Below are 12,400 nucleotides of genomic sequence, written 5' to 3'. Positions count from 1 at the left end.
TCGGTAAAGCACTCTGTAAAGATTCTAAACAGCACGAGGCAGAAAGCCACAGCTCCCCCGAAATCCCTCCACGCCGAGACCAGCAGCCTCCAGCTGTTCCTACCATGCGTGTATGCCTGACGCTGTTTACCTGGGTCATGGTATCGCTTACACGAACTCATTCCCAAAATACACTGAAAGGCGTTTTCTATGAAAATTAGGCAGCACGATCTTTTAGTAAAAATCTGACTCGTTGGTAGAATTGCTGTGGATAGAACTGTTTAGTAAGCGTTTGGTTAGGTTTTACTACGTTTATGGAAACTATAAAATATGTTTTTCAATCTAAAGACAACTTGTGTTGTATGTACAATATTTCAACCTAACGCAAGAGAAAAACACCACGATGTAGTGCCAGGCTGCATCTGTCTGAGGGGCAATACTTTGCCAGGAGGGTGCAGGAGGCCCTTGTCCCAGAGATCCTGAAATGCTGACAGGAATGGTGAAGTTTCTCTTTTAATATTCTCAGCCACATTTCGAACATGAGTCTCTTTGCTTAATTTTTTTTTTTCCAAACAAGACATTTTAGTCTATTTAAGCTCAGTATGCACACCAGACTGGCTGCAGCTGACTCGTGGTTTTGCCTAAAATTCAATTATATGCTCAGAAGGTAAAGATTTTTCATAACTGAAGAGATCCAAAGACTAAAGACAATTCCTGACAATTTTAAGTAATATGGGAATCTGAAATAAACATAAGCTGTCCCCTTCATCTGAACTGAATAAACTTCTGATCGTTTCTTAGAGTTAAAAAGCAGCAGGGCTCCTTAACTGTCGCCTTATTCTTGGAACTGCCAAAGTCTAAATAGTCGGTATTAAGAGTTGGGGCTCAAACCAGCCTGTCCAGATGGAAACAGACATTTGCTATCCAGCCATCACCCGCCTCCCTCAGCTGCAACCCATCTTTCCCCAAAGTGACGTAATCTACTAGGCTTCCGTGCAGCTCCATATTCCTCCATCCTTCGCCTTCGAACTCCCAGTGTCCCCCTCCTGGTCCCCTGAGCATTTTGGCGGGTTCTAGCTCAGCCGTGAGCTACAGAGTGGTCTTCACGGGACAAAGGAATAGTCTACTGCAAGGGCGAATTCACTCCCTGCTTCTAGCCAGCCAGAGCTCTGCTTCCACACTGAAGATCTGTCCAGCAGCCATCAAGGCACCACAAGTTTGGGTGACAGTTTGGGAGCTCAGTGCCCTTGCCCTGGCAGGCCCTGCAGGGGACCTTCTCCTGGGTGGACAGGGAAGGAAGCCCAGCCCTGAGTGATGGCAGAGTGGCCCTGTGTCGCTCCATGATGAATGCCTATCCCCCTACACAAGTCTAAGTTTTCACAGTTGCATGAATAAATCTGTTTATGACCTAGACAAATTCTTGACCCCAACACCACCGCCAACACCCCCTCAGGTGAGCTGGTGCCCCTGCAGCTGTTAACACCAGACGTGGCCTCTCCACACCCCATGCCCGCAGATCTGGGTGTTTGAGAAACAGACATCGCCTCCCTGACCCAGTCCCGTGTCACGGAGCATCCGTGAGGGCTGTGAAATCATCCCAGCCTATTTAATTGGAGAATTCATGATGGAATTAAAAGACCCAGTAAAAAAAGAGGTTTGGTTTGTTCATGAAAGTAAGTAGCTTGTGAAACACTTTGTTTCCCTGTGACTAAAAGTTCCAGCTTGTAATTCCCCACAAGAATCACTTCAAGCTCTTCAACAGGACAAATGAACCTGTCTCACCAGGCTCGGAGGAGAAGGCAGACAGTCTTTATTCGCTGGCCTTGGGTAGTTCTCCTCTTTGAAGGCAGCTCTGAGATTACTTCCATAATGCAGACGAAGACTTAATTAACTACAGGATGAAGGCAGGATGGTGCCAGGCTGAGCAGGTGGCAATGTGTAGGGTTGTCTGCCAGGGGCACTCACAGGTGCTACTGAAAATGTCTGGAACTATCCAAAAAAGACAGTAAAGTGTCTGGAAACAAATGGCCCTTTCTGAGCCCTGAGATGATGTCACTGCTTTCTCATTGAAGAAAAGGAAGATGTGTGTGTGTGTGTGTGTGTGTGTGTGTGTGTGTGTGTGTGTGTGTGTGTGTGTCTGTGTGTCTGTGTCTGTGTATGTGTTGGGGCCTGGGGGTTGGAGAGAAGGGAACAGTTTTAGGAGAAAGGATACAAGAGCACATTTGGAATGGGAAATGGTTTCATTTCCTGGCATTAAAATGAAATTTTTTTGATGCACTTCAGAAACAACCCTAGAATCTGATAAGCTACTAACTAGATTTTTTTTTTTTTTTTTTTTGCTGTATTAATTACACAGTCATCACACAACATGGACGGTAGGAGCTTTGGGGTGGACCTTACCCAGTAGATAGGGTTTGTTGTCAATCTACATCTTAGAGTCTCTGAATGAAATGTTTCCATCCTGTTGTCTCTTGGTTGCCTTGGAGATAAACGGTATTTTTTCTCAACATTTAATACTCATTTCCTCAATCCTTCCCTAAGACTTCAGCTGACATGTTGCCAACGGAACACTTCAGACTCGACAATAAACACAGCAAAGACACCTACTGGATTGTTGCTGGCTTTTCCCGCCAGGATGACGCGAGCCTTGACCTTGTTCATGTTGAAGTTCTTCAAGTAGGCCTCGTAAATTCTCTTGGCAAGGGACTTCAGATCTGCCATTTCAGAATCTTCTATGTCGTGTTCACATGTGAGGATTTCTGCTTTCAGTTTTGCTTTTTCAGATCTTGGCATTCGTCCAAAGCGAATTGCTAGTGGGGTTGGGGGGAGAAATGGAATAATGGGAAACAAACAGAAATGAGCAACGCCGAGCAGGACGATGACACATCACCGCACGAAAAGTTCGCACCATGAATTAAACCACGAATGGAAATTTATAGGTAAGACAAAATCCACCTCTCAATATCAGTCAACTTTCTACGTGGGAGAGATGAAAATAAAACCCAAACTCCATGAATCCGGGACCTTTTTAAAAAGTTAAAATAAAAGGCAACAGTGTTACTCGTCTCGTTAGTTTGACCGGTTTAAGGGTGCTTACTGTCGCCAGCGCATAATCGGTCCTACAGGTTAAGGAGATGAAAGTGAGCCTTAGAATGAGTTTATAGAATATCTTTTTCTTTTTCGAGAGGAAAGATTCACAATTTTCATGAACTCGTTACTTTAAATTTACCTTCACATAATCATCGGCACGTTCTAAATTTAGAGTATGGTTGAATATAAATTCGTAACAGGGAAAATGTTTAAAATGGCACATGCTTTATATGTATGATATGAACATTAAGACATCCCAGGAATTTCCAATTGGTTTTCAAATCTTACATCAAAGTCTTACCAGTAGTTCAAAGTTTCCGGCACTAACCCCAAGCGCCCTGCTGAGTGTCAGTTATGACTTTTATTTCCTTAGGCCATTATGGTTTAAAAACGATCTGGGTATTAAATGTTGCAGCACACTCATTCCAGAAAAAGTCAGTTCCCACCGAACAAGAAGGGTAAATCGAGGCATGGACTGGGAAAATGCAACGGACAACCTTACCTACCGTTATGGGACATCCCAACCGAAAGGCACTTGTGGAAGCGACAATGTTGGCACTTGTTTCGATTCTTTTTCTGAATCTTGCAGCTACGGTCACATTTGTCATAAACCAGCTTTAGTCGAATAGTCCGCCGGAAGAAACCCTGCGAGATTAATATACAGTTAATTAAATCAACGCCACTGCTTTAGTCACGTTTCCCGTTGTGTATTATGGCCTCTTTTAAAATGAACTAAATTTAGAGAAATAGTTCTCAAAAGTCTGATATAATTGGGACAAATTGAAAATTTTTAATTTCATTATAAGTAAAACTAAAAAAATAAGAAAATGAGGCAAAATTTGAAGTAATTTCAAAATGTCCTTGTCTGGCTTGTGAAGACACAATTATAGTCTCCCAAAGAGTTGCTTAATCCTGTTAAAATTTATACAAATGTAATTTTTTCCTGTCCTATGACATACCTACATTTGTGACTAAAGACTTTCCGGGAATTTTCGTGAGAAAAGTAACTCCATAAAAGACAAAAATTATAATAAAATACAATAAAAGGAAGCCAGCTTTATGTAAACAATTCTTTTGCTCTTTAAAAGCACCTTAAACTTCACCCAATATGAAACAACTTTACTATTTGGTTCGTAAAAAACAAAACTAAACAAAAGTAACTTAATTGTGCAGAAAAGGCCACTTCACAAGTCGCTTTTGGGAAGGCCTGTGGTTAGAAACTTGTAAAGGTGTCTCTATCTGCAGCGGGTTCTTCTCCTCCTTGCCTTGCAGTCATTCCTCCACATTTCCACGTGGGGGGCCCGAGTGGCGCATCGTGAGAGGGAACGGCAAATTCCCAGGGAAGGCACGAGGAAGGGAGATATTCCTACTCGATCAGTTATCTGGGTTTGTAAAGGAGGATGGCCAAAGCAAGTATGAGATTAGGAGGAAGGCTGAGAATAGAGCGTTTTAAAGGTCAGGATGTGGAGACACTCCGGCTCACGCGGCCCGTCCTGCTGTGGACCACGCCTGGCTCCGGGCGGGATGTCGGTGTTTCAGGAATGTGGCCTGTGCAGTGTATTGGTGAGGGCCGCGGCATTTTCCAGGAGTCAGTAAACACGTCCAGCATGTGCAAGGAAAGGCAACTTCTGATGTAACCAGGTATCTGACTGCTGGCTCCCCCACGTATCACGTACATGAAATACCAAACCTGAGAATATGCACGTAATTCCAAAAGTATGCGATGATGCAGGGCGGCCTCAGGGTAGCTAGCGTAGGACGTATCCTTCTGATTATCATGTTGGAAAGTCACGGAAGGACCAGTGACCCAGTGGGCAGCAAGCTGGAGGACATGGTGGCTGACCTCCTGTTGCTGGCCCTGGATCACGGTACGTGTAAGTCTGGCTGAAGATAGGCACAAGGGTGCTCGCAGTTTGGGTGCAGACCCCCGATGCGCAGGAAAGGACTGCTGGGGGGTCGGGAGCAGCTGGGGAGGCAAGAGTGCCGGGTCTGGCGTCGCCAGTGTGTGCTGTGGGATGCTGAGCGAGGCACTGCATGTCTGCTGGCTGTGAGCCCCGCCGCCCTCCCTGACGCTACGAGGGTAGAGAGAAAAGCTCCGACCTTGCACCCTAATGAAGGGATCGCTCTGAAGGTGGTTGACTGTCCTTTAAAGAATACTTTTCTCTAAGTTATTTACAAAGTGCAGCCCAGCAATCTGTCAAAGACTCTGGAGAGAGGAACTGATCTGTTACTGAGGTCAGATTCTTACCTTCGGCTTTTAGCAGATCTATTTTTGTAATGACAAACGTTTGCGAGTTAAATAAAAGGAACCCCTTTCTCCTCCTCCAGGGCCCCATACCTTGCAGCCTTCACACGCATGAACCCCATAATGGTAGCCTGAGGCTTTGTCCCCACAGATCCTGCACTCAATGTTCAATGCTGCGCTGGAAGACTCATCGGCGCTACCAGGAGCCATGGGATAAGTGACCGATGAAGGACTTGAAGCCGGTGAAAGGGTGTCTGAGAACAGACAGCAAAGGTTGATGAGTTTTCAAGGCATCCCCAGCCTATGTCTCAATTGTTGATGAGAACAGGATTTCGCATGAGAGGTTTTCAGTGGGAAGGCATCAGCTAGTAGGCAGAGCTTCCATCCTGAGTCGGCCCCTGTCCTGGGCCGTCCCACCCCCTCTGCGCTCTTAGGACTACCCACCGTGCTGCCATTGCCAAAGCACCTGCCGATCTGTCCCTGGGTTCTAGACCCACAGATCTTGTCTCACAGACACCTCCCCCCATGGGTCTCCCTAAGCCCCCATACTTGACATGCCCTAGAGAACTTGTTACTTTGTCTGCTTCCTTCCAGCTTTTCTGCAATTTTTAACTCAGTAAATTGTACCAGAATGCAGTATAAAAATCCATGTGGGCAACACCGAAAGCATAATCCATGAAAGAAAAAATAAAGTTGGACATTCTTAAAATTAAAACTTTTGCTCTGCAAAAGATAGTGTTAAGACACTGTTAATGAAAACTAAAAGAAAATATTGCAAAACACACATTTGATAAAAGACTTGTAACTAAAATATACAAAGAAGTCTTAACAAATAAAACAATTCAAAAAATAGGCAAAAAGCCTGAACCGACACCCCACTGAAGAGGATACACAGATTGCAAGTCAGCATATGAAAAGATGCTCCACACTGGTCATTATGAAATCATGAACTGAAACAATAGTGAGACATTACTATATAGCTATTAGAATGGCTAAAATCAAAAAAACTGACACCACCAATTGCTGGCAAGGATGTGGAGCCATGAGAACTCTCATTCACTGCTGATGGGAACATGAAATGGTGCAGCCACTTTGGAGGGCAGTTTGGCAGTTTCTTATGAAGCAACACGTCTTATGGGAATTACATTCCTAAATATTCAGCCAAGTGATGTGAAAACTGAAATCTACACAGAAATCTACACATGAATCTTAACTGCCTGAATCAGAAGCAACCAAGAGGCCCTTTGACAGGTCAGTGGATAAACAAAGAGCCAGCCCCAAAAGCCTCCACAATCTATGATTCTGAATACCTGACATTTTGGGAGAGGCAGATACTAAGAAGATGCATTGCTGGGGTGGGCATGGGGCAGACGGGGTTGAAGAGGTGAACGGAAGGGGATTTTTGAAAGCCTGAAACTATTCATATGAAAATGTAATGGTGGCTACATGATACTACTTATTTGTCAAAACCCACAGAACTTTACAGTACAGAGTGAACCTTAATGTTGCAAATAAAACAAAAGTAATTCAGGAGGTCAGGGGCTCCCGGGATGGAATGTAACTGTATTACAAATGCATGAAATGAGCTCACTGAAGATGGTGGGGTTGGCGCTGACCAAAGGAACCTTGGAAATGAGCAGAGTCTGTGAGACTAAAGGCAAAAGAGACCGACTGTCTGTCCTGCCCGTTAGCTGGTAGAGTACCTAACAGGGGTATGGCTTACAAGTCCGACATCGCTATGAATGTACACTGGGAATGAACGATTAAGAGAATGGTGGATGGTGGGAGCTGGGTTTCTCGCTTTTGGGGTGGGAGGATATGGATAAGCAAAAAGAGGTTAGGATGATGGATGAGAGTTCCAGATACCAGTATGAACTCAGGCTTACCTTAATACGGATAAAGGTGGCCAACTATGGAAACAGTTACAGATATGTGTACATACAAGGTTTAGAATATATACATATATGTCCTTGCTGTCGGCTTAGAGAGCCTAAGAGAAAAGACACTCCAGTAATAACCTGATATGATCAGAGGGGATAATACCCACAACTCGCACGGAGCTGGATGTAGCCCTGCTGCCGCCGCTCACCGTGGGAAAGTCTCAGAATTCTCTGGGCGTTTGGTAAAGGACCCAAAAGGGCTTTGCCTTAGCAGTCAGGAAAAACTACCTCTAGAATCAACGCTGCTATAGTCCCATCTAACAAAGCTTACAAACACGACCTGAAAGGATAAAACATCTTCCAAGTAACTCGACTGCATCCTAGAATAAAACTCAGGAAAATTTATAGGAATACAAAAACATCCACTGCTAACACAGCCCACCATGCATAGCATCCAATAAAAAAAATTACAACACTGCATGAAGAAGCAGAAAATATGACCCATGATAAGGAGAAAATCGGTGAACTGAAACTGACCCAAAAATGATACAAATGATAGATCTGGTGGACAAGATATTTTAAAAAGTTATTATAATTGTATCCTAAATGTTCAAGAAGCTAGATGAAAGACTGAACATGTTAGGCAAACACAGGGGGTGTAAAAAGAACCAAATTATGTTTCCAGTGATGAAAACTGTAATATTGACATGAAAAACACATTGAATGGGAAAAGGAGCAGAGCAGACATTGTGGAAGAAAGATTAGTAGACTCGAAGATGTAGCCTAGTAAACTAAAATGAAACAGAGAGAAATAAGACCAAAAAAAGAAGAAAAAGAAGAAAAGATGGTTTCATCTGTGAAATCTACTGAGCATTTACAAAAGAAAATCAATTCTACAGAAATACTTCCAAGAAACTGAAGATGAAGAAATACTTCCTAAGTCATCCATGAGGCCAGCATTGTCATCTGATACTAAAACCAGACAAAGACTTTACGAGAAAAGAAAACTAGAACCAATATACCTCACGTACACAGACACAAAAATTCTCAACAAAATGTTAGCAAGTTAAATCCAATGATACACAAAGAGGGTAATACATGATGACCAAGTGGGTTTTATGATGGGAATGCAAGGTGGTCTCGACCTTTGAAAATCAAACAATAGAATTCATTACTTTAATAAACTAAAAAAGAAAAAAATCACTTGATTATCTTACTAGATGCAGAAAAAGTATCTGACGAAAGTCCAACATCAATTCTTGATAAAAACTCACACAAAACTAGGATTGGCAAGGATCCTCCTCAACCTAATAAAGCACACCTACGAAGAACCACAGCCAACATCATACTTCTTAGTGAAAGACTTTCCCCTAAGATCAGAGGCAAAGTGTCTGTTCAGCATTGTACTGGAGGTTCTAATCTGTGGATAAGGCAAAAAAAATAAAAGGCATCCAGCTCGAAAAGGAAGAAAACAGCCTTCACATACATATGACACAGTTATCCATGTAGAAAATCCTAAAGAATCTATGTAAAAACTACCAGAACTAATCAGATTAGCAAGGGTGTAGGATACAAGATCAATATTCATGAATCAATTGTATTTTTTTCTAAATAGCAATGAAAGATCAGAAATGGAAATTTGAAAAATGCCATTTACAATACCATCGAAAATATGAAACACTTAGCAATAAATCTGACAAAAAAACGTGAAAGACCTGTACGCTAAAAACCACAAAACGCTGCTGAGTGAAATTAAAGAGGACCTAAAGTAAATAGAGAGAAATAAGTTCACAGTTTGAAAGACTTCGTATTGTTAAGATGTCAATTCTCCCCACATTAACTATAGACTCAACACGAACCCAATCCAAACCTCAGCAGGCTTTTTGTTATAATTTGGCAAACTAGTTCTAAAATGAATATGGAAATGAAAAGGACCTCAAAGGCTTAAAACATCTTCAGAAAAGAAATAAAGTTGGGGAGGTTATGCTACCTAACTTCAGGCCCCATCATAAAGCTACAGTCATCAGGAATCTGTGGTACTGGCATCAAATGAGTCGAAGAAAATGGAACTGAAGAAAGAATCCAGAAATAGACGTGCGTACATGGTCAGTTGGTTCTTGACAAAGGTACAAAGGCACTTTAATGGAGACAGCAGACTTTTTCATAAACTGTACTAGAACAATTATAAATATAAAAAGAGAAAAGAGTTTTGATCCATATATAAAAATTAACTCAGTGAATCGTAGACATCAATTTAAACCTCAAAATATAAAACTTCTAGGAGTGATTTGGGATCAGGCAGTGATTTCTTAGATATGACACAAAAAGCATGATCCATGAAAGAAAAAAACATTGATATACTGGACTTCAGAATAATTAAGGACTTAGGCTTTTTAAAAGATACTGTTAAGGGAAAGAAAAGACAAACCGCAGACTGGGAGAAAAATGTATCTATCTGGTGTTTAATAAAGAACTTGTTTCCAGAATGGACAGATAACTCTCAACAGAGTTATTTAAATTGAGAAAACAACTCAATGTAAAAATGGGCCAAGATTTGAACAGAAACTTCACCGAAGAAGACACGTGGCAAGTAAGAGCGTGAAAAGATGCTCCGCGTCCCTTGTTCCCTACGCTTCGCTCTCACAAACACGGCTGCAGTCAGGCCCTTGCACATGCCTCCTTTCAGCGACTGCTCCCAGCGGGCGTGCTGGGCTTTGGGGCGCACATACTTTCGATGGCTCTCGGGTTTCACCCGTGTGCACCGCTTCCAGCAGTGTCAACGCTCCCTTTCCCACGGTCACTAAAGCTAGTGCACTGCCATGAAAACCATCTTCCTGGAAGTGAGAATGAGCGAGAAGACAGCTGGGGGAAATGTGATCCAGGCCAAGACCTCAACAAGGGGGCCCATGGAGAGGGCAGAACCCTGAGACCTGTCACCAAACTGCCATGGAGGACCTTCTTCAATGCCTTCTCAAAGCCGGAACCCACATACACGCCTCGTTCCCAGCATGAGCTTTTCCCCGTGGCCAGCCCCGATCCAACGCCCTCAGTCCTGACCCAAGCCACACTCTGCCCAGAAGCCCTGTGGAGTCCAGTCCACTTAGACAGAGCCTCCTTCAGATTGAGGCGCAGTTTATACCACACGATCCTGGGTTGGCTGAAATGCCACAGAGCAGGACAAACTGTCTCCCGATGTCTTCTTTCTCAGTGATGCCACAGGTAACATTACCCGAGCACACCCCATGTTTCATCTGTCTTGTCATTCTTAATGCAAGAAGTGGGGAGATGGTTCATATACATTTCCAGATTCAAAAAGGAGTCATTTTTTTTTACAATAGGGTTCTCCGCTTTAAAAAAATATAAATTCATGGCATTTTTGAAAAATGCATCTGGCTGCCTTAACTGAATTTCAAACGTTACTTGATTTGTGTATGGGTTTTAAAAGAGGGCATCCTAGGAGATGCGAGATACACCCACAGCCCCAAGGCCCACGGCAGTGGATGTCACCTTTTCTAGCTAAAGTGAACAATTTTCTCTACGGAAAAACATTTCTAAATAAAGCTTTCTAATAAAGAGCATACTCACCTGTAATGACGGATCCATCTGATCCTGGACCACTTCCTAAATACTGGTATTCTGTAAAACTAAAGCTTCCAGAACTGTCCTCACACATGGATTGAGAAATCTCTTGGATGGTTCCCATTTCTTGCAGGAATTCTTCAGATAATGGGCTTTCCAGATCATCAGCCTCAAGTGGGGAGAGGGGGCAGATTGGGCTTTCTGTGTCCACCATCTTGACTCAACAGTGCCCGTCACGCAAGTGAATGCCAGCCTACTGGAGGAGAGAGAAATGACCGGTAAAAGCAACATAGGACATTGGTTTTCTGTTAATGAAAACATCATTTATCAATGAAGACATACATGATTTCATAATCTAAGAAGTAACACTGTTGACCATCTTTTCTTGGCTTGGCTTCAGTCTTGATAAACACACTAATAAATGAAAACTTTTCAACAAAATGTCTAAGGTGCCATCACCGACCATGCCGGGACTGAGTCACTCACTCATCACTGTGTGCTGAGCTCAATCCACCGTCACTGAAGTGGACAAAACAGCAATGTACACAAGGTCCCTGTTCTCTTAGGACACCACTCTGGTGGGGACACAGACAGTGAACAAATAAATAACGTATGGCATGTCTGATGGCGATTCTATAACAGAGTAGCTGGATGGGAAATACAGGCAGGCCAGGGAAGGCCTCGCTGACTGGGAGACAGTGAGAGCTGAAGGAACGACAGAGTGGGCTATATGGGAGTCTGGAGAGGAATGTTCCAGCAAGTCAGACAGCAAACAGGATGGCAGCACGCCCGCTGGTACTTCCTAGGGACGAGCGGGCCAGTGTGCCTCAGGTGGAGGGGGCAGGGGGACGGCAGGAGAAATGAGCAGTCAGCACGCATACTGGGTGCAATGCTGTATGTTCTCCTGTACCCTTGGGGTGACCTGTGCAGGCACACTTAAAAAATGACTGTGCCGTAATAAACACATCGCACTTTGAAAAGTCTCCATACATAGGTGAGTGCCCGTAGAAGCTGGACTGTTTCAAATCAAGCGAAAGACCATTTTCCACGCGGATGCTTTGATGGGCTGGACTGTGTCCTCCCAAATTCATGTACTGGAGCCCTCACCCCAGGACCTTACAATATGGCCACCTCGGTAAATAATAAAGAGGTGATACACCAAATGAGGTCTTCAGAGTGGGCCCTAATCCAAGCTGACTGGCATCTCTGTAAGAAGAAGAAACTGGGACTCACAAAAAGACCAGTGATGTGCAAGCACAACGGGAGGGCCAGGAGTGGGAGTGGCGGGGGTGGGGGAGAACCGCATGAGGGCACCAGAGGAAGGACAGGGTGAGGGGACCTCGGGAGGACCGCGTGAGGGCACAGCAGGAGAACCTGCTGAGGGTGCGGCGGGAGGTCTGGTGAGGGCGGAATGACGGGATGAGGGCGCAACGGGAGGACTGAGAGACGGCCCGGCGGGAGGACGGGAGAGGGCGTGGCGGGAGGAGAGGGCGTGGCGGGAGGACCGGGTGAGGGCACCAGAGGAAAGACAGGCTGTGGGGACCTCGGGAGGACCGCGTGAGGGCACAGCTGACGGACTGGCTGAGGAAGCGGCGGGAGGTCGGGTGAGGGCGCGGCGGGAGGGCGA

At 44.2% G+C, this 12,400-nt stretch overlaps 1 protein-coding gene across 4 annotated transcripts in view; it reads right to left on the bottom strand.

The window, feature by feature from the left end:
- The window catches only part of PPARA (peroxisome proliferator activated receptor alpha), a 56,722-nt gene that overhangs the window by 11,812 nt on the left and 32,510 nt on the right, over window positions 1–12,400 (bottom strand). For 2 of the 4 annotated variants that reach the window (XM_011374983.2, XM_011374984.2), the window contains exons 2-5: window positions 10,780–11,029; window positions 5,408–5,568; window positions 3,576–3,714; window positions 2,587–2,789 (exon numbers count right to left, since the gene is read on the bottom strand). In XM_011374983.2, the coding sequence (XP_011373285.1) occupies window positions 2,587–2,789; window positions 3,576–3,714; window positions 5,408–5,568; window positions 10,780–10,987 (711 nt within the window). In that variant the 5' untranslated portion in view covers window positions 10,988–11,029. Of the gene's footprint in view, window positions 1–2,586; window positions 2,790–3,575; window positions 3,715–5,407; window positions 5,569–10,779; window positions 11,030–12,400 lie in introns of those variants that run through there. The other 2 variants (XR_002776197.1, XM_023520351.1) reach the window with 2 other exon arrangements.

This window comes from Pteropus vampyrus, unplaced genomic scaffold (assembly GCF_000151845.1).
Source record: "Pteropus vampyrus isolate Shadow unplaced genomic scaffold, Pvam_2.0 Scaffold257, whole genome shotgun sequence".
Classification (NCBI taxonomy): Eukaryota; Metazoa; Chordata; class Mammalia; order Chiroptera; family Pteropodidae; genus Pteropus; species Pteropus vampyrus.
The sequence above is the reverse complement of the archived record's forward strand: the minus strand, read 5'-3'. Positions and strand labels throughout refer to the sequence as shown.